Source organism: Zalophus californianus, chromosome 1 (genome assembly GCF_009762305.2).
Source record: "Zalophus californianus isolate mZalCal1 chromosome 1, mZalCal1.pri.v2, whole genome shotgun sequence".
Classification (NCBI taxonomy): Eukaryota; Metazoa; Chordata; class Mammalia; order Carnivora; family Otariidae; genus Zalophus; species Zalophus californianus.
Genome location: NC_045595.1, coordinates 168,046,159 through 168,067,901, shown reverse-complemented (window position 1 = coordinate 168,067,901; position 21,743 = coordinate 168,046,159). Strand labels below are relative to the sequence as shown.

General features: G+C 38.2%; 1 protein-coding gene across 1 annotated transcript in view; it reads right to left on the bottom strand.

Annotated features, from left to right (window-relative positions):
- Nucleotides 1–2,392: 2,392 nt before the first annotated feature.
- IMPG2 (interphotoreceptor matrix proteoglycan 2) overlaps nt 2,393–21,743 on the bottom strand; it is a 77,096-nt gene continuing 57,745 nt past the window's right edge. The window contains 8 exon segments of the mRNA XM_035728990.1: nt 2,393–3,547; nt 5,874–5,953; nt 6,249–6,495; nt 8,043–8,222; nt 9,760–9,970; nt 11,816–12,035; nt 12,642–13,930; nt 14,929–15,232. Of these exon segments, the coding sequence (XP_035584883.1) occupies nt 3,535–3,547; nt 5,874–5,953; nt 6,249–6,495; nt 8,043–8,222; nt 9,760–9,970; nt 11,816–12,035; nt 12,642–13,930; nt 14,929–15,232 (2,544 nt within the window). The 3' untranslated portion in view covers nt 2,393–3,534.

The window sequence follows — 21,743 nt, the reverse complement described above, 5'->3', positions numbered from 1 at the left end:
CACAGACTGAAAGATGTCAGAGTATCCATTATTGAAAACATGTAAATGACACAATGATACCAGCTGCCTAAAAATCATGAAATGGAAGGCAAACTTATAGAACAAGCATAACTAAATCAGGTATCCTTTGAGCCAACATATTTTTAAAGCCTACAAAAAGTATTTGTGAAGTTTCCATCTCTTTGTCAGAAGTACTATTGGGGCACCTGGGTGCCTCAGTCATTAAGCGTCTGCCTTCGGCTCAGGTCATGATCCCAGGGTCCTGGGATCGAGCCCCACATCGAGGCTCACATCGGGCTCCCTGCTCTCCCTCTCGCACTCCCCCTACTTGTGTTCCCTCTCTCACTGTGTCTCTCTCTGTCAAATAAATAAATAAAATCTTTAAAAAAAAAAGAAGTACTATTAAATCAGGTTGTTCAACTACATTATAATTCACTATGTGGTAACAAAGGGGAGGGAAAGAGGGAGCCTCCAACCCATAGTAACTAGATACTGGAGAAGAAAAAACAAAGAAGTGGGAATAAAATCAGGTAAAACCTACACTTGTTTTATTAAGTAGTAAATGGGACTTTAGGGCACATAAATGTGAACAAATACTCTTAAAATATTGCCATGGTGAGCGCTGTGAATTGTGCAAGACTGTTGAATCACAGATCTGTACCTCTGAAACAAATAATACATTATATGTTAAAAAAAAAAAGATAGCAGGAGGGGAAGAATGAAGCGGGGGAAATCAGAGGGGGAGACGAACCATGAGAAATGATGGACTCTGAAAAACAAACTGAGGGTTCTAGAGGGGAGGGGGGTGGGGGGATGGGTTAGCCTGGTGATGGGTATTAAAGAGGGCACATTCTGCATGGAGCACTGGGTGTTGTATGCAAACAATGAATCATGGAACACTACATCAAAAACTAATGATGTAATGTATGGTGATTAACATAATAATAAAAAAATAAAAATAAAAAAAAACATTGCCATGGTAGAAATTGAATCTTATTTATCAAATAAATTCCCCTTCATCCAGACCCATGAAAACAGGAATGTGTATGTACACTCAGTTATAAAGGCTATATGTACAAGGCTCCAAAGCACTTTTTGAATCCAAAAAAAAGTGTGAGTTATTCACCATGCACTTTTAGTGCTAACTGCATTTAATTGTTTTCAAATAAGGTGATATTTTTATTAAATACTCTATTACTAGATCAATGAGAATGTTCCAATAATCACACAACCTAAAGGAGAGTTTAGCCCTTACACTTTTACATGAATATGCCATTAAACTGCCTCAGGGAAAGCTCTTTTAAAAAGAAGCTCTTTCGGTGTCCTCTGCCATCAGAGCAATAGCTCCTTTAGCCCTCTGGATCTTCACCGTGGAAAACTACATTCTCTGATCTTTCCCGCTGTGGTTCAGCTATAGTAAGAGTAGGGCAAAAGTCGTTATTCCTGGACTGAGGCCTCCAAGTCTCTCCCTGAGAGTGTGGGAGTTGCCTTATTCTTCCATTTAATAGGTGTGGAGTAGACATTCACGTAGGGCTGAATGATTTGTTCTTGCACAAAAAGGTCATATAAAAGGGAATCAGAGACAGAGACATGTCAGAATTCTCAAATTCCCACTTTACTGCTTGGCTTCTGGAAAACAACGATCCTTCTTTAGCTCTTTTAATTTGTGCTTCTCCTAACTGTTCCATGTGGTGACTTGTCCACAGTCTCCTTTTATGCCCATCTAGATAGAACTCTGCCAGCATGCAGACATTCAAATGGTTGCATTCTAGGGCTAATGTGTGATAAAAACAAATCTTTTCATTTAACACATACAAGTTTAGGGAAAAAATTTAAAACAGAAAAAAGTCAAACAGAAATCTTTGGAAGTTTTAGAAATAAAATTAAGCATTTAGTAGTGGAAAATATCATTAACATTTATAATGCTTTAAAGATAATCATCAATTCCTTTCAAATGAGCCAGTAGAAAATGTCCCAGCAGTGGCTTGTATCTACACTGAACTTGTAGAAAATCCATTAAGTGAGTAGGAAATGAAAAGAAATACCGAGATATGGGAACCTTCATACAAACACATACCATGCATACTTTGCAAACTACCTGGATATCTTCTAGACTTTCAATAGCTTTACTGTGCCATTTACTCAGAGATTTAGTTTTGGGTGCCTCCATAATGAGCGACATCGGCAATCATCAAGTTGAGAAAAAAAAATAAGTGAACCAAGTATTTTATCTCATAGTCAATCTATCCTGGTTAGTTCTATCTGGTCAGAAAGAAATCGAAATGTTCAAGATTGTCTTTGGCAAACATGAAGACATCTAACATAAAATAACTATATCAATAATAAGCTATTTTTATATGCAATTTGATATTAAAAGTGAAGATTATTTGGCCCTCTCCTTGCCCCCTCCAAAGCTACCCATTCGAAAACATACTAGAGAGAAAGAGGAAAACTTCCATTTTCAACTAAGATTTATATAATATGTGGACATTTCCTACCTAATTTTTAAAAATTTTTAATTGCAATAAAAGTCCTGTCATGTTTCATGGAAGCAGGAATGAATTTAGACACGAGCTACTACATAATGGAGAAGCAATGTAAACAAGCTAACCTATACTATGTGAGGTAGTTGGTGCTGCTTTCCAAATTAATATACCAGGAACTAGAGAAGATCCAGGACTTGCCTAGGACAACATGAAAAAGCAGACAAAGAGTAGGGAGCCCATTAGCTGGACTCAGTCCACCCACCAATTGGCAAAGTGTATTCTCAGTGCCCGGGCCTTGACCCAATGCCCACTCCCTCCCTGTCTACATGATTAAATTCATCAGCAGTCTAACAGGAACCCATTAAACATTATACATATGTATTGTCCTTGACAACTGAAAAAAAGGATACTGACATAGTTAACAAAAATGTGGCCTTGATTCACATGCCCAGGAAATTCAAAACTCTGGTAGAAAAATGACAAGCTTAACTCTATACTACAGCAAAAGGTGTTTTTTTCTTCAGCAGTCTAATTGCCAAAAAAACAATATTTTTTATTTAGATGAGTGTCTGACTACAAACTCTATTAAAACTACTTCAAAGGTCTCTCATTCCACCTAACAATACCAAACATGCTACAAAATACTCACTTACTAAACCTGCCTTCTCCTGTAAGAATCTCACCTTATCTTCCTCCAGGAAAACCTGAGCCACAGTTACTCAGACACACCTTCAGAGATTCAGAAGCAGACAGCAAATGCAGCCTGAACTCCCAGGCCATTTTTTCCTTGTAGAATACTTTCCAGAACTCATACAGTTTTCAGTTTCTTTAAATACAGCTTTTGGACTTTGTAGGTATAAAAACTGTCACATCTCTTACTACATTCTGAAGTTTAAGCTAGAAAAAAAATTTGGTCCCCAAACTTAATTTTTTAAGTGAAAATTCTTCTTCCAACAGAGTTCGTAATCCAGGTTAATTATATGACATAGGTAGGAAGTGATCTCCATCTTCTTTAGGCTTCTGGTCAGTTTCAAAATACAAGTTTTGATTAAAGTTCTTCCCTTCCATGAAAAAAAAAAAGAAAGAAAAGAAAAGAATTAATGGAAAAGGCAAGAATGCCCTAAAATGCACTTTTGTTGTAATACATCACCAAGCTATGTTCCTAAGATCACCAACACTTTCTATTTTCTTTCTGTGCAGGGAAGTTGTCCTGTGCTTTACTGAATTAAAAAAACAAACAAGACAAATAAACAAAAACAAAAAAAGAAACTCCACTCTGTCAAGACCATGTCATGCTTTTATGAATTCTAAATCAAGCCTACTAACATTTTCTTGGGCTACTCGTAGATGAAAATGCTGAGACTAAGTGAAATTGAAAATGTCATATGGACTTCATGCCTAACATTTTTTCAATGCTGTCTTCCCTCAATGAACATCCCTCTTAGGGTTACAGTGTCTGTGTGGACTTTCTTTTGTTTCACTGGATCTTCTTGTTTAAATCTTTATTACATGGATTTATTTATTTTATTTTTTGTATATTTCATTGGCAGTTACCATAAGGAACTATAGCATGTAGTTAATCTGTGTGTCCCTAATTAGGCTCTCCTGAATCCTTTCTTTGGATGTCTTAGTCCAGATGAAATGCATTTTTAATTCGGGGAACACATTCAAGCAGGTGGCTCTAAGGGGCTTAAAAAGAATCTTAGGAAACATCAGTCGTGTTCTTTCTATTGGATAACACTCAAATGAAGCCACAGGTCATCTGCTGGCTGGAGATGCAAGGAGGAGTAGGAGACCTGGTCTTTAAAAGGCAGACTCCCAGTAATACTGCTCTAACAGCATTCAGCAAGGTTGACAGCACCTCCCATGGACCAAGTCAGATGTTCAGAGATTTTTAAAGGAGTCTCCACCATGTACTTTGAATTTAAAAAGCATCTTCTTCAGGGGTGCCTGGGTCGTTAAGCGTCTGCCTTCAGCTCAGGTCATGATCCCAGGGTCCTGGGATCGAGCCCCATGTCAGGCTCCCTGCTCCGCAGGGAGTCTGCTTCTCCCTCTCCCACTCCCCCTGCTTGTGTTCCCTCTCTCGCTGTGTCTCTCTCTGCCAAATAAATAAATAAAATCTTAAAAAAAAAAGCATCTTCTTCAGTTTCCTTAGGTTCCAATTAATCAGAGAAGAACCATGAGTGAGGGGCTGCCTATTGGAACAAAGGGATTCAGAGCAATGGGGCAGCGGCTCCCATCAGAGCCATGTGTGATCATGACCCTTCATCAATTTCTTCTGCAAGCATGCATGAATTGCTCTGGTTTTTCTCTTCTAAAAGCCAGGTGAAGATATCTGGTGTCGGTGGAACCCATCCATGACGAAGTACCTTTATGAGGGCAGCAGGACCAAATATCAAAGCCAAATTATATCTCACCCAATATACTCAATTAATGTCCATAATGGTCTCTTTACAAGATAGTTTATTTTTGTAACCTAAGTCTGGTTATGGATTCTGGGGAACAAAGAAAAATAGTTACAGACACTTGCCCAAAATGCATGCCAAGAAAAGCAAATGGAAAGAGAGTGAAACGTAAGATGAACTTGATAAAGGAAGAGATATACCTTAATGAGATTTGTGTAATTCAAAGCATACTGACAAGTGTCTACAAAGATGGAAATGGAAGGATACATCAAAATATGTGAGGATTTATGGCTCAAGTGCTTTTCATAGAAACTGTCTATGAAAAAGATTGTATAGCATTAATCACAGGTGATATCTGTGGTAAAAGAGAGAAAATATGGCACAGTTCAGGAGTCTCTAGGCCAGAACAGATAGTGTCTTAGTTTTAAATCTTAGAACTTAAAACTATCTTAAAACAGATAGTGTCTTGGTTTTAAATCTTCTCTGCCATTTGCTATCATCGTGGTCTTAAGTCCCTTCGTCTCTCCGAGGTTTCCTCTCCTCATTTATAAAATATACAGGGGTGCCTGAGTGGCTCAGTCGGTTAAGCATCTGCCTTCAGCTCAGGTCATGATCCCGGGGTCCTGGGATCGAGCCCCGTACTGGGTTCCCTGCTGAGCAGGGAGTCTGCTGCTCCCTCTGCCCGCCCCCATCTCATGTGTGCTCTCTTTCCCTCCTTCCCTCCCTCCCTCTCTCTCTCTCTCTCAAATAAACCAATAAAATCTTTTTAAAATTTTAAATACAAAACATTCAACTTAAAAAGTCATTATGAAGAATAAATGAGGTAATCTGTGTGGAAGCATATGAACTGTAAAGAACTCAACAAACATTGGTCATCACCAGAACCCATGTCATGTGGATGGGAATTATGTACTCACGCTAGTGCCTCTAATCTAAGGCACCCTGTTAGGAACCTGAGGAGGAGGCTGTAGCAAAAGCTTACATTTGATGTTCTCTCACAAGAGCTACAAACTCAGGATCACTGGCATACAGTTCCAATATTCTCATTCTTTCTTGAATTTCCTTAGAAAAGAAAAAGAGACCATACATTGTATTAGAAAAACCTTCTGGGCTATTCAGGGGAGAGCTATAGGAAAGAATGGCCTTTTCAGAGAAATGGGAGGTTTGGATATTGCAGGAATCACTCTGAAAAACCCAGACATATACTCCTAAGGAAGGGAGGGAGGAGAGAGAGTGTTTGCTAATAATGGAAAAAGAAACCACTAGCACACATGCTCACACATGCAGCACACATGCGTACACATGCACATACACCAGCAGCAGCAGCACAGCAGCAACAAAAAAAGCAGTCTCCTACCTCACTGGAAAGCTCACTGTTCTCATACATTTGCCTGATTTCTTCTCTGCTCAGACCACCAATCATCTCTCCACCTGCAGAACTAGAGAAGGGGTGCTGAGGATAGGGTTTCTCAGGCTGCTTGGGTCCGGCCACGTGGCTTTCATACACAGGATTGTATTTAATAGCATTTTCAATGGATGCAAGGCTGTCGGGCTGCCTGCTGGAGTCACAAAAAAAAGTATGGTTGGTTCAGGTTCTTCAGATGCTCAACTACTTAGGAGACTGTTTACCTGCAGCAAGATTTCTGTTGGACAAGAAAAAGAGGTGGACTGGATACAAATGTGGGAAGGTGACTATGAAAAATATCCAGATCAAGTGTTATCATTATCATCTCCCCAACTACATGGTAAGTGCACTATGGAATTACTGTTTCATGTCTCATTCATCTTTACTTGCCCCACAGTGATTATCAATAAATGTTTATGGGGAAATATGTCTGTCAACAGATAGTATTTCATTAAATGAATATGGCTCCATCATTCCCAGAGTATGCAAATCAAAATCAGTATGTAACCCTGTAACCGCACAGAGAATCTGATAGAAAATAAATATAGGGAGACCTCGGTGAAATTCAATTCAGATCTACAAATATTTACTGAGCATTGATTATATGCCTAGGATTATCCTAGATGCTGATGACACAAAGAGTTTTTGGAACCCTGTCCTGAATGAGATTATACTCTAATGCAAAGTCAGAGTCAATAAAAAGTATAAGAACAATGATGAAAGTATGTCCTGGGTGCTCTGGGAACCTAGGAGAGGTGACTCCTTAGCCACAACCGAGGGTGAGGGAAGGTAACCTGAACCCAAAGTATAGATCCTATAGACTCTAGAAGCACAGAAGCAGACTACAAACAGGGATTACAAACACATAATAACTAAAAAGTCTTTGAATCCCTAGCCTACTAAGTTGAGCAGGTTTTATTTCCCCCATTAATGAAGCTACTAAACAGAGAACCAGATTTCAGTTCTTGTCAGATTCTTACCCAGATTTAAAATCTGGCTAATTACAGGGCACCTGGATGGCTCAGTCAGTTGAGTCTCTGACCCTTGGTTTCGGCTCAGGTCATGATCTCATGGGTGGTGAGATCGAGCCCCACAGTGGCCTCTGTGCTCAGCGCGGAGTCTGCTTGAGGATTCTCTCCCTCTCTCCTCTACCCAGTCATGCGTGCATGCATGCATGCTCTCTCTCAAATAAATAAATAAATCTTTTTAAAAAAATAAATAAATAAAAATATTGAAATCTGGCTAATTACCACCAGAATGAGCCAAAAGGAACAAATTAACAGATCTGGTCCTTACACGAGGGCCTCACCTCAGGTCCATCACAGTTCTAACCATTCCCCAGCACAAAACAAGCATTTTGGCCACATTCAACAATGCCATTCCTTCAGTGTGCCCATTGAGATTCATGGATGCCTCCCTGACTTTGCTCATGCTCATTCAATTAGTCACCCCCAGAGCAAATATCTACTCTTGTGTCCAGCTAAACATTATAACCATCATTAAAACTTCTAAGACTCTCTTCCCAGGCAAAACAAATTTATCACTCATTGTATTCATTCTGCTGCTTATGTTTGTTTCCAATCTGACATCCTTTAAGGACAGGGACCATGTTTTTATTCAACTTTATAGCTATCTCCTCCACCCAGATCCTTATCCAATATTTGGCATATAGTAAGTACAAAATAAATGAGTAAAAGGAACATTTTATTCCATTAGAGAGCAATTTTTCTTATTTACCTGATGGACCTCTCTGTTTCTCTCCTAACATAATGAGCCTGAAGAGTCCTGACAAAGAAGAAGACAAGAGCCGAAGAGACAAGCACAAGTCCAACCACGGAGGCAATGGTGATGCCTATGACCAAGGGCTCAGACACAAACTCCTCACAGTGTTCACCTCGGTACCACCAGTTCTCACCCACCCGGCATCTGTAATGAGAAGTAACAAAGTCTAAAAACAGAATCACTGTGTTGAAAACAACAGTGGCAGAACCTTCAGTGGGACTGGGGAAAGGTAGCATAATACATGCTGACCAAGTGAAGCTTTAATAAAGAAGTGAACATAAGAGGGGCGCCTGGGTGGCTCAGTTAAGCGTCTGCCTTCAGCTCAGGTCATGATCCCAGGGTCCTGGGATCGAGTTCCGCATCAGGCTCTCTGCTCAGTGGGGAACCTGCTTCTCCCTCTCCCTCTGCCCGCCGCTCTGCCTACTTGTGATCTCTCTCTGTGTGTCAAATAAATAAAATCTTTAAAAAAAATTAAAAATTAAAAAAAAAAGAAGTGAACATAACAGGTTCAATGATCACACAATTTAAGGTTGTGATTAGTGCCTGGTACAGACACAGTAGGTCCTCCCTGACTATTTGTAAATGACTGCATAAAAGACTGACTAGACTTAAAGTGTTCTATTTAACTTCCTTATTTATAATTAACAAAAAAAACAGACCTAGGAAGGAAATAGACTGAGATCACACAATTAGTCAGCAACAGATCTGGGTCTAGAACCCAGGTCTCCAGACTCCTAGTGTCCTTTCACCACACTGCAGAGATGTCCCCAACCCCCCAGTCTCCAGACTTGTGCAAAAGTGTCTTCAATTCCAAGAGCAGCAAGGAAATGACTGCTTTTCAAAATAATATTAATTTCTCTGAAAATAAAAAGACGATTTTTCTTTTGAGTTTTCTAGCTAAACTTTATACTTTTTCGTACAGAAGAGTCTAGATCATTCCCCCTCTGTGTCTGGCATCTATAACATTTGCCCATCTTGACATTCATAAACCATCCTCTTATTCATTTTTCTCTGCTTATTCTCAGCATTCTCTCCTTTTACACCCACGTGACTAGTTATTGTGTGGTTCAGAGGTTGATTTGTTTTGTTTTGTTCAAGGATAATGAGCAGGGGAGAATTGTTAGGCTACCTGAATCTGCTCATCTGTCTAATGGAGTTTCTTTGGTTCTGCCTTGTTAAAAAATGGATCTTAGGTACTTAAAATATATTTGTCACAATTTCAAAGACTTTAAATACTTGCTTTTCTTTATTTTTGAACACTCAGTGGGACCAAGGGAAAGCTACAGGCATTCTTATTCTTGTTGTCAAGTAGACAACAAAATTTCACAGTGTAAAGTATTACTCTTAGCCTAAACCTAATTTGAGTACCAATTGCCTTATCATCACCACTAAGAACCAACACAAAGATCTCCACCTACTCTAATTAAGACACATTTAAGTAATGTTTTTCTTACAGCATCTTAAAAGTATAAAATAAAATAATCAATTGAACTGTATATAATTCAGCCCTATTAATTGACCCAGTCTTCACATGAGAACTAGATGGCATCCATCTATTGCCTAGATATAACTTCTATAATAAATTTTGCTGTGATTATCCTAAAGTCATAGGTGTAGACCCATCTTCTTCCGAGGAAGTATTTTTAACATTGGGAAACCAAAATCTCTAACTACAACATACCTACAAATGGCCCCATGTCCAGGCATAATGTCACACTTTCCATCATTCAAGCAGAAGTCAGGCTGTAGGTCACAGAGACTCTGACAGGGTAGTTCTTCCACACTCGAGTACCCAGGGTAGCATCTGCACTCTGCTTCTCCACTCCAAGGGTTGACTAAACACTCAGAAAATTCATTGCATGCCTGAAACTTGCAAGGGTTGGCTTGATCACCTAAAACATAAAAAAAAAAAAAAAACCTAGAGAATCATACAAGAAAAGGCAAAACATAGGAATTGGGGTGCATGAAGCCCCTCCAGAAACACTTCCCCCCCTCCAAAGTACCAAGGGACAGCCCCCTTCCTGAACCATAAAATACACCATCACCACTTAGATTGGAGAGCTTTTGTCAAATTTCTCTGAAACCCAGAGCCAAAGCATAAAACCCAATGATCTGGGTAAGCCTGTTCATTTAGAGAGCATTTAGACACTTTAAAACCCATGCCATGTAACTGTCAATCTAAATTCAACATAGTTTTCATGTACCATTCATTTGCACCAACCCTAACCTACTATAGGCTACCTCTGTTCTATACATGAAGCTAAATGCCTTATCCCACAGTGCGAACAAATAGGAGACAGAGCCCAGAGAACTGATAGGAGCCTTAGGAGTGAGTATAACCCAATCAGAGCAGCTAAGAACATGTGAGATTTGTGGAAGGCAATGTTAGAAAAATAAATCAGCCCTCTACCTTCTTAGGCTATTCCTAATAATATTTTGACTTCAGTAACTTTATTTTTCTTTGATTAGGTAAGAAAAAAATAAAAATTTTAAATAATTAGGATAATAACCAGTCAGAAATTATATAAGACATTGACCATGATGGGTCTTTCATCCCACTTGGTTCTACTATATGTTGTTCACTGGTGAATGGCAATCTGTGAATGGCAAATGATGACATAGATATGAAAGACAGATGAATTAGGTGGAAATAATCCATAGACTCATCTAGATGAAAAAGCATGAGATTCAGCCAAAAAATAGTCTCTTTCCAGAGAATCTAATATGGTTTTGAGAATCACTGATTTCCTTGCTACTCTGGAGATTAAAGATACTTTGCACAAAGTCTTTAAGGCAAGAAAAGTTTCTTGCATCTGAGGAAGTAAAAACGTGGCTGTTGAACCAGGAAGCCAACTGAAGTATTTCAAGCAGAAAAGTGAAATAATCTGATGTTTTAGGCAGAGCACCCTGGCTGCTGTCTGGGAGAAGGGGTAGGGGAGAGGTAGTAGGGAAACTGGTTCAAATGAGGGGTGATGAATGCTTGGCCTAGACTAGCAGCAATGGAGAAAGAGAAGTACACAGATTTGAGATATATTTAGAATATTCAGAATCAACATAATTTGGGGGTAATGGAAACAGGTATCAGAATGGACTTCCCAGGTTTCTGACTTAAGTAGCTGAGTGGACATGGCTTTAATTTCTCAAGATGGTGAAGCTGACAGAAGGATTAGATTTAGTTAAAAGAGGGGGAGATATGGAAAACAAGAGCTCATTCTTAGATATCTTAAGTTTGATATACACAGGATACATCCAAATTGAGATCATCAAATACATAGTTAGATTTTGATTCTGGAGCTCAGAAGATCTGCATGTAAAAAATGTGGAGAATTACTGATATTTACCTAAGACTTACAATAATGTAAATGGGTAAAACAGCTTAGGAAAATAATATAGAAGGAAAAAGAGTCCAAAATCATTTGGACTTGGCAACTTAAGAGATGCAGCCAGAGCAGATCCAGTGGATAAGTAAAAGAGAGAGCTAGAGCTAGACAGAATAGGTAGAAAAGGGAATGAGAGGTGAACAAGATAATGCGTGTGAACAATCCTTTTAAAAAGAGAATGATATTGATGTCCTATGAAGAGATCATTTAATAATTAGCAAGATGTGAAGATTTTGCCTGACATAGTACCCTTTTTCCTTCAAGTAATTAATTCACCTTGACTCAGTATAGAAGAAAATACACAAGAATATTCACTGGATTCCACTAAGAAAACATCATAGTATTCAATACCATTACCTGATTCCACATCAAGGGAGTATTTATCAATAGCCAAGTTCATGGTCTGGTAGGCAGTGGTGCAAAAGTCTTCCAGAATCATGTATACAGCATTGTTGACATTAGGAGGGACAGACTTCACGAACTTCATTCGGCTGTTTACCACAATACTGCCATTTCTAAAGTTCAGGATTTCTAAATTCTGGAACCCTGTGAGATTTGACTGGAGATAGGGAACCAGCTACAATAATGAAAAGTAGTCAGTTTATTTACAAGGTTTTGCATTTTGTTCAAAATATACCAACCCCCAACCAAAAGAACAAGGATGAGCCCCTCCCCCATTTTTCCAAGCTGTATTCTATTTACATTATTTAAACCGTTCATCAATAAAAGTATAAATTTTGAATTATTTGAGAGTCAAGAGATTTTCACAGTGATATTTAGGAACCCATGGAACTCAGACAGTTTTAGATACCCAGGGAGTTTATTCTCTCTGTTTCACTAAAGAATCACAACAGTGAAGGTATCATAAGTACCTACCAAAACACTGGTCTCAGAGTAACATGTGAAAAGAAATTTTAAACTTGTTTCAGTCCCATAATTGATGGAATACAATCTTCAGTATCTAAGTTAGTACATCACCCTCATGCTATATTTGTGTTTTCCATTTCTTATATCTATCTGCCTTATTGTTTTCCTACCAAAGCTAGGCCATGACACTATTTGTAAATGAAATGTCCACAACAGACCACACTTTCATTGGCTCAGATCTTCTGTGTTTAGGGGAAAGAGGGTTAGTTCATACATGATTATTCACTAAGGCCCATGTTTCACTTCTAGCGCTTACCAGTTCTAAAAATCTTTGCTCCAGTGCTTTATATTCCAAAGAGTTTTTATTAAACAGATCTTCTGAAAACATCATGTTTGTCACTCGGAGGCTGAAGAAAACCAACAAAGCTCCTGCAGTCTGGGTATGATTCAAGTCATGTCCTTCCGTGGGCTGCACCACAATAGCCCTCTCTGTGGAGTGAACATTTGTAGACATTTCCACATAACTACCAACCTTGCCATTTTCCTCCGGGATTAGCCCAGGCTGATTGTAATCTGTGCCTATCCAGTCCAGTTCTAATGAAATATCCTGAACACCCATAATTACTTCATCCTCTAGCAGGGTGGAGCTTGTGGTTGGAGACACTTTGGTAGACTGTGTCATGGAAGATTTCAGCCAGAGCTTGTCAGTAGTCTGTGGTGTACTTGCCAATGTGTCTCTAGACAATTTCCCTAGGGAAGAAGTTCCTGCCCAAAGTACATCTGATTCTGGCAATATGGTCCCCAAATGTTGCATATCTGGCTTCGTTACTGAAACCTCATTGTCAAACCATTCGTGGTTGGATGATTCTGTAGTTTGTTCCATATCCTCCTTTAGAAATGGTAGCTCTGGTTTATCAGTAGAAGCAGAGATTGCTATAGATGTCAGTAGAAGAGGTGCATTGGTAATTGAGTAATAATCTATGTCAGGTACCTCTGATATTTGCTTGGAGAGAATTAGAGATGCAGATTGAGTTGTGGTCTCTGCAAAGATGGGCATAGTAGGTCCACCAATGAGCTCTTCCTCTGCAAACTTTGTGGATCTATCAAAATGCCCATATTTTAAATAGTCAATACTTTGCCCTGTAGAATCTATTTTGTCATCTATAACTAATTTCTCATCTATACCCTCAGTTGGCAAAAGTGACTCCTGATCTTCAAGCCATGACTTAGACAGTGGTTCAGAACTCTTCTCTAATGAAGTCTCACTCCATGGCCAAGTAATCTGATCTACCTTTTGCCCAGACCCTGAACCTAAACCACTCTCAAATATAAACTCTTTTTCTATGGATGTGTCTGGCATCAAAGTGCTCACTTCTAATTCGTCTTTGACTTTGGAGGCCAAAGAGTCCAAGCCAGAAGGGATAGTTACTTCTTTAGCAAGAAGATCTACAGTGACAGAGGAGGTCAGATATGGTGAGGATGTCAAAGACACTCCAGAGTCTTCCACAGATGGTATTGTTTCCTTTGGCACCAGGTGAGTGAATGGACTTGAAGGCAATTGATGAACAGAAAGAAAATCTTCTGACCCTTCAACTTTGATTAATCCTAAAAATAAAGTTTTCCATTAATTAATCTACAGAGTTGTCAAAATGTATTCCTAGTCCTCCTAATAAAGCCAGCTACTTATGTTTTTTCTCATTAAGTTAGGAGATACAGTTGCTAATTTTTACTCTGATAAATTAGCAAGCAAGAAGAACTCATTATGTTTTTGTGATATGGTACAACCACTCATGAATATACCCCTCTTCCCTGAGGATAATAAGATCTCAGCTATTGAGCTAATTCATCTTCAAACACTTGATTTTTTTATTCCGTGGAAATAAAGAACTGCTGGTAACCATATTGACAACAAAGACTGATCTAGTGGTAACTAAGGGAGAAAATTCCTTAGGAAATTTTGTCTTTGAATTCCCATTTCCTAATTATGTTTATTGCCCATCATTCCTCCAAATTCACTCAGTGTTTAAAATCTTGAACTCATTGTTTATATCTTTGTTCAACTTCCTCTTTCACTATATACTCCATTCATAAGTCACATTGACTTTTCCTTTCCTCCACAACATCTAAATCATCTACTTGATTGTCATTTCTTAATCTCTGCTGTAGCTACCCTATATCAGTTCTCCCTTTCTCAAGCCTAACGCAAGCTAAAATCTCTATACTTGGCCCCCACAATCAATCCTATTAAAAGTTACTATAATAATCTTCTTTGATGTTGTTTATCACTACAATATTCAAGTAAATAAAGTAGTTCTTCAATAATTTAATTAAATTATGTATTCTTTAAAAGGATGTTCAAAGTATCTATTAATTGATCCCCAGCCCAGCCCACCAAGTTCATTTCTTATTATTTACCTATTTGGACTCTCCATTCCAACCAATTAAATCTGACCATTCCCTCTCTCACATGGCTTTCTCAAGACATTTCCTCCTAATAGATGCTACCATGCTTTTCTATTAACCTTAGTCTCTTTCTCTCTTCAAAACCCTGTCATCTGATACAATAAAGTAAAAAAGTATGAAAAGTAATTAGAATCCCTTACCATCTTCTAGTATGTGAGATCCAGAAGTCCTTTCCTTAGAAACCACAGGCAAGCCAGTCTGAAGCACTGCTGGGGTGACAGAATGAAGAGTCAAGCTGCTAACGTCTAAAACCTCTGGGGAAGAACTGAGGCCCACCTTCGAGGGAAAGGCTAATTTGAGTGTAGACACTAAATCACCCAAAGGGCTTTCTGACCAGAGTTCCCTGCCAGTGGTTGAGGGAGGACCAGAGCTGAAATCAAGTGGTGAAATACTGCTGGTGGTAGATTCATCTGCTGAGGGCCATTCAGCTTGAAGGGTATTATCCTGGGGGGGAAAAAAAGGCTAAATCATATCATACATAAAAGAAACACATAAAAAATGATTTCAAATATCACCTATGTATACACATTCCTGGATTTTCTAGGGACACAGAGACAATGTAATATTGGTGGGGAGGAGGGTGGGAACATGGGCTCTAGAATCAAACAGAGCTCTCATCAAACCCGTATTCAACCCATATACTAGTTTAAAAATCTAGAGAAAAGTCATATACTTCTTGAATCACATCTGTAAATTGGGGAGAGATGAGATAATATATTCAAAAGATTCTTTGTGGGAAAAAAACTTACCTTGTTTTAGACGGTCCCTTATTCTGTCTTATTAGCTTAAACACTCTAAATACATAATTACTAATATCTATAATTTGATGTCAAAGACCTAAGGACATTGCCCACAGCAGGAAAGAACAATCAGCAATTTTATTAATCGTTCTGAAAGGTATTTAAGTACTTAAGGCTTTTCATTTTGGTAAGAAATGTCACATCAAAATGTGGTCTGGCTACCTCAAAAGAATAGCAACATTATGAAATGGCATCACACTTACAAAATACAATTTTCTCTTTCTAGTGACTTTTTACTAATATAGTAATATAGTACTAATCCTACCTTAAAATTTAACTTCAGGAATAGAAAAGTAGACAGAAACACAATCCTTGAACATGCTAATTATTTAATCATATGAAGACAAGTCGACACAAAAAAGTTTAGTGGTGATGCTAATAGGTAAAATGGCCATGGAATTTGGTGAGAGTTTATATACTTCAATCTACGCTGAATTATAAGTAACAAAAAATAAAAAGTGCCATATGTAAAGAAGAAATTCATAAAATATTTCCTGGGTGAAAACTGAAAAAGGAAAATAGAAAAGAACAATCATTCTTTACCTTAATAGCATTAAAACCACATGGAAGCTTTTTAAAAACACCAATATCCAAGCCTCACACCCCAGAGATCCTAACTTAATTGCTTGTGGGTAGGACCCAGACATGGTACTTTTAAAATAGCCCCATAGAGGATACAGGCTGATCGTGTTCTGCCTATAGTATTACAGGCTGGATTTCTAAAATACTTCTTTAGTTGTTGAATTGTTATATTTTCTGTTAGGTAGACCCTTTAAGAAATCTCCCGGTATTGGGTCTAAGATGTTGGCATAGGAAGATACTGAACACAACTCCTCCTACTGACACAACAAATCTACAGCTACATATGGAATAATTTCCTCTGAAAAAAATCTTAAAAACTAGATGAACAGCATCTCCACAACAAAAAATAAAAGAGCCACACTGATTTTGGTAGGAGAGGCAGACATATGCTCTCACCAAAAACGCCACCCAAAGAGTTGCAATCCACAATCGGAATGAAATCTCAAAAACATGGAACTCTTCCCTGAGGAGCAAGGAGTTTGTGCCCCACATTAGGCACCCCAACCCTTGGGTCTGGCACCTGAGAGACCAGCCCCCAAAACATAAAACCATCAGGGATTATGTCCAGAACTGTAGGGAATGGAGAACCTGCCCTTAAAGGACTCTTACAGACTTGCTTGCCCTAGGACCCAGTGCAAAAGCAGCAATACGTTTGTTTCTTTGTTTCATAGAGAGTTTTTGATCTTTTTTTTAATTGAAGTATAGTTAACAAACAATATTATGTTAGTTTTAGGTGTAAAACATAGTGATTCTACAACTCTGTACATTATGCTATGTTCACAAGTGTAGCTACCATATGTCACCATCCATTGCTATTAAAATATCATTAACTATATTCCCTATTCTGTACCTTTCATCCTCATGACTTATTCATTGCATAGCTGGAAGCCTTCCTTCTCTCTGATAACCACCCATAGCCCTACCATCCTCCCCTCTGATAGCTACCAGTTTGTTCTCTGTATTTATGAGTCTGTTTCTGTTTTTTTTATTGTTGTTGTTTATTTATTCATTTGCATGTGTGTGTATGTGTCCATTTAGATTCCACATAAAGTGAAATCACATGTTACTTGTCTTTCGCTGTCTGACTTACTTCACTTAGCATAATACCCTTTAGGTCCAACCATGTTGTTGCAAACATCTCACTCTTTTTATGGCTGAATAATACTCTGCAGCATATATATACACCACATCTTTTTATTCGTCTTTTGATGGACACTTAGGTTGCTTTCATATCTTGGCTATTGGAAATAATGCTTCTATAAACATGGGGGTGCATATATCTCTTTGAATTAGTGTTCCCATTTTCTTTGAGTAAATACCCAGTAGTGGATTTTATGGTATTAAAAGCAGAAGTTTGAAAAGTGCCTAGACAATATGTGAAGGAGACACACTAACCCTAAAGCAAATGCCAAAAAGGAAGGAACTTGTCAGGGATTTCTCTAAAGACAGAAGCACTGGCAGGTACAATTTTTGCAATTTCACTCTACCTTACCAATGCTGGTGCTGGTGAGTGCCATTTTGGCAATCTCCCCCTCCAACCTGCTAACACATGTGGGGCTCTCATTCCACATCACAGCACATCACAGCCAGCCAGGCAAGCACCACCCTACACCCCATGCCACAGCCAAGCCATAGCCACCCAGGCAAGTGCCACATCCTCCCCAATCCCCCATCCCTGCCAAAAATATATCTCAGACAGCCTGGGCAAGAACCCCACCTACCCACTCCCACTACAGCTCAGCCACACCACAGTCAGAGGGTGCACACAGCCCACACAGGGAGCACCTGGCTCTGATGGCCAGAGGGGGATTGTGTTTCTGGCCCCCATGGGCCATCCCCCACATAAGACCACTCCAACAAGACTCATATAGGGGAGGTAGTTGTTTCATCTAATACATAGAAACAAACACAAAGAATCAGATAAAATGAGGAGGTAGAGGAATATGTTCCAAATGAAAGAACAAGACAAAACCTCAGAAAAAGATCTTAATGAAATGAAGATAAGTAATCTACCTGATAAAGAGTTCAAAATAATATTCATAAAGATGCTTACCAAACTCAGAAGAATGGATGTGCACAGAAAGAACTTCAACAGAGACAAAACATAAGAAAGTACCAAACATAAGTCATAGAACTGAAAAATACAATAACTACACTGAAAAGTACATTACAGGGGTTCAACAGCAAACTGGAAGAAGCAGAAAAGCAGATTAGCAAGATAGAAAACAAAGCAATGGAACTCACCCAAACAGAGCAACAAAAAGAAAAAATAATTTGAACAAGTGAAAATCCCTTAAAGGGCCTATGGGACAATATCAAATGGAATAATGTACACATTATAGAGGCCCCAGAAAGAGAAGAGAGAGAAAAAGAGGTAGAAAACTTATTTGAATAAATAATGGCTGAAAAATTCCCTACTCTAGGAAGGAAACAGACATTTAGGTCCAGGAAGCACAAAGAGTTCCAAAAAAGATAAATCCAAAGAGCTCTACACCAAGACACACTATAATTGCAATGTCAAAAGATAAAGATAAAGAAAGACTCCTAAGTGCAGCATAAGAAAAAAGAACTTACTACATGCAAGGGAAACCCTATGAGGCTATCAACAGATATTTTAGCAGCAACTTTGCAAGCCAGAAAGTGGTGGCATGAAATTCTCAAAGTACTTTAAGGAAAGAATATTCACCCACAGTGAGATTATTATTCAGAAGAGAGGTAAAGAAAAGAGTTCTCCAGATAAGCAAAAGCTAAAGGAGTTCATCACCACTAAACAGGCCTTACAAGAAATATTAAAGAGACTTCTTTTAGCTGAAAAGAAGTGACACTGATTAATGACAAGAAACCATGCAGAAGTGAAAATCTCATAGGAAAAGTTAAACATATTATAAAAGTAATGGATTAATCACTTATAAAGCTAGTATAAGGGACAAAAGTAGTAAAATTAACTAAAACTACAATAATTAGTTAAAGGATACATAAAATAAAAAGATGTAAATGTGGGATCAAAAACATAAAACATGGGGGAGGTTAAAAACGTAGAGTGTTGAAAGTATTCAAATTTAAGTTGCTATCAACTTAAAATAGACTGTTATATATATATGTACATATATATATATAGAATGATATATGTGAACCTCATAGTAATCACAAAGCAAAAATTTATATTAAATACACAAAAGAAAATTAGAAAGGAATCTATTGTGGCTATAAGTATAGTCAAAATAATCTGTTAATGAATACAGTATAAAAAGAGGTAAACTGTAACATCAAAAACCAAAAGTGGGGGGGGGAGTAAAAGGATAGAGTTTTTGTATGCCACCGAAGTTAAGTTAATAGACTGTTATAACTCTAAGATGTTCTATGTAAGCCTCATGGTCACCACAGAGCAAAAACCTACAGTAGATACACAAAAGAAAAAGAAAAGAGAATCAAAGCATACACTATGGGAAACAATCAATTCACAGAGGAAAACACCAAGACAGAAAGAAAGAAACAAGGGAATCACAAAAGGGCCAGAAAACAATAAGATGGTAGAAATAAGTCCTTACTTATCAAATTACTCTGAATGTAAATGGATTAAATTCCCCCTCCAAAGGGCAGAAATTGACTAAAAGTATAAAAAATAAGACCCAACTATATGCTGTTTACAACAGACTCATTTCAGTTAAAGACACATAAAGGCTCAAAGTGAAGGGATTAAAAAAAAAATATTCCATACAAATAGAAAACAAAGCAGCAGTAGCTATACTTATATCATACAAAATAGACTTTAATTCAAAAACTGTAACAAGAGACCAATAAGGTCATTATATAATAATGAAGAGCTCAATTCATCAAGAGGACATAACAATTGTAAATATAATAGCACCCAACATTGGAGCACTTAAATATATAAAGCAAATATGAACAGATCTGAAAGGAGGGATGGATAACAACACAATAGTAGGGGACTTCAACATCCCCACTTTGAACAATGGCTAGATAATCCAGAGAGAAAATCAATAAGAAAATGATGGACTTGTGTGCTCGAGAAGAATGAGTATTCTGTTGTTTTAGGGTGGAATGTTCTGTAAATACCTATGAGGTCCATCTGGTCCAGTGTGTCATTCAAAGCTCTTGTTTCTTTGTTGATTTTCTGCTTAGATGATCTATCACTGAGAGTGGAGTATTGAGGTCTCCTACAATTAATGTATTGTTATCAATATGACTATTTTGGTTAATAGTTGGCTTATGTAGTTGGCTGCTCCCATGTTGGGGGCATAGATACTTACATTTGTTAGATCTTCTTGTTGGATAGATCCTTTAAGAATGATATAGTGTCCTTCCGTGTCTCTAATTACAGTCTTTAGATTAAAATCTAGTTTGTCTGATATAAGGATTGCTACCCCAGCTTTCTCTGGAGGGCCATTGGCATGGAAGATGGTTCTCCATCCCTTCATTTTCAGTCTGGATGTATCTTTAGGTTTGAAATGAGTCTCTTGTAGACTCATACGGATATGGATGGGTCCTGTCTTTTTAGCCAATCTGCAACCCTTAGCTGTTTTATGGGAGCATTTAGGCCATTCACGTTGAGAGTGATTATTGAAAGATATGAATTTATTGTCATCATGTTGCCTGTGAAGTTCTTGTTTCTATAGATTGTCTCTGTAAATTTCTGTTCTATATCACTCTTGGGGTCTTTCTCCTTTTATAGAACCCCCTTTAATATTTCTCGCAGGGCTGGCTTAGTGGTCACATATTCTTTCAGTTTCTGCTGGTCTTGGAAGCTCTGTACCTCTCCATCCATTCTAAATGACAGCCTTGCCAGATAAAGTATTCTTGGCTGCATGTTCTTCTCATTCAGTACCCTGAATATGTCTTGTCAGCCCTTTCTGGCTTGCCAGGTCTCTGTGGATAAGTCTGACATTATTCTGATGTTCCTCCCTCTGTACATAAGGAATCTCTTCCCCCTAACTGCCCTTAAGATGGTTTCCTTGGTTCTAAGATTTGTGAGTTTTACTATTACATGCCGGGGCGTTTGTCTGTTTTCCTTGATCTTGGGAGAGGTCCTCTCTGCCTCTAGGACACTAATGCTTGTTTCACTACCCAGATTAGGGAAGTTCTCAGCTACGATTTGTTGAAATATATCTTCTAGTCCTCTCTCTCTCTCTCTCTCCACCCCCTCAGGGATCCCAATAATTCTGACATTGGAATGTTTCATGGCATCACTTATTTCTCTAATTCTTTTTTCATGGATTATAAACTGTTTTTCCCAGGCCTCCATTTTCCTTTTATTCTATCAATTGATCTTCTAGATCACTAATTCGTTCTTTTGCCTCGTTTACCCTAGCTGTTAGAGTATATAGATTAGATTGGATCTCATTGATAGTATTTTTAAGTTCTGCCAGTTCAGCTTTCATTTCTGCCCTTAAAGACTCTATGTTGCCATTAATCAATTTCTCCATTCTAGCTATTGTCTTCATAACTGTTACCCTGAAGTCCATTTCTGAAATCTTGGTTATATCTGTATCCATTTGTAAATCTGTGGCAGAAGTCACAGTCTCTGAGTCTTTTCTATTTTGGGGGTTCCTCCT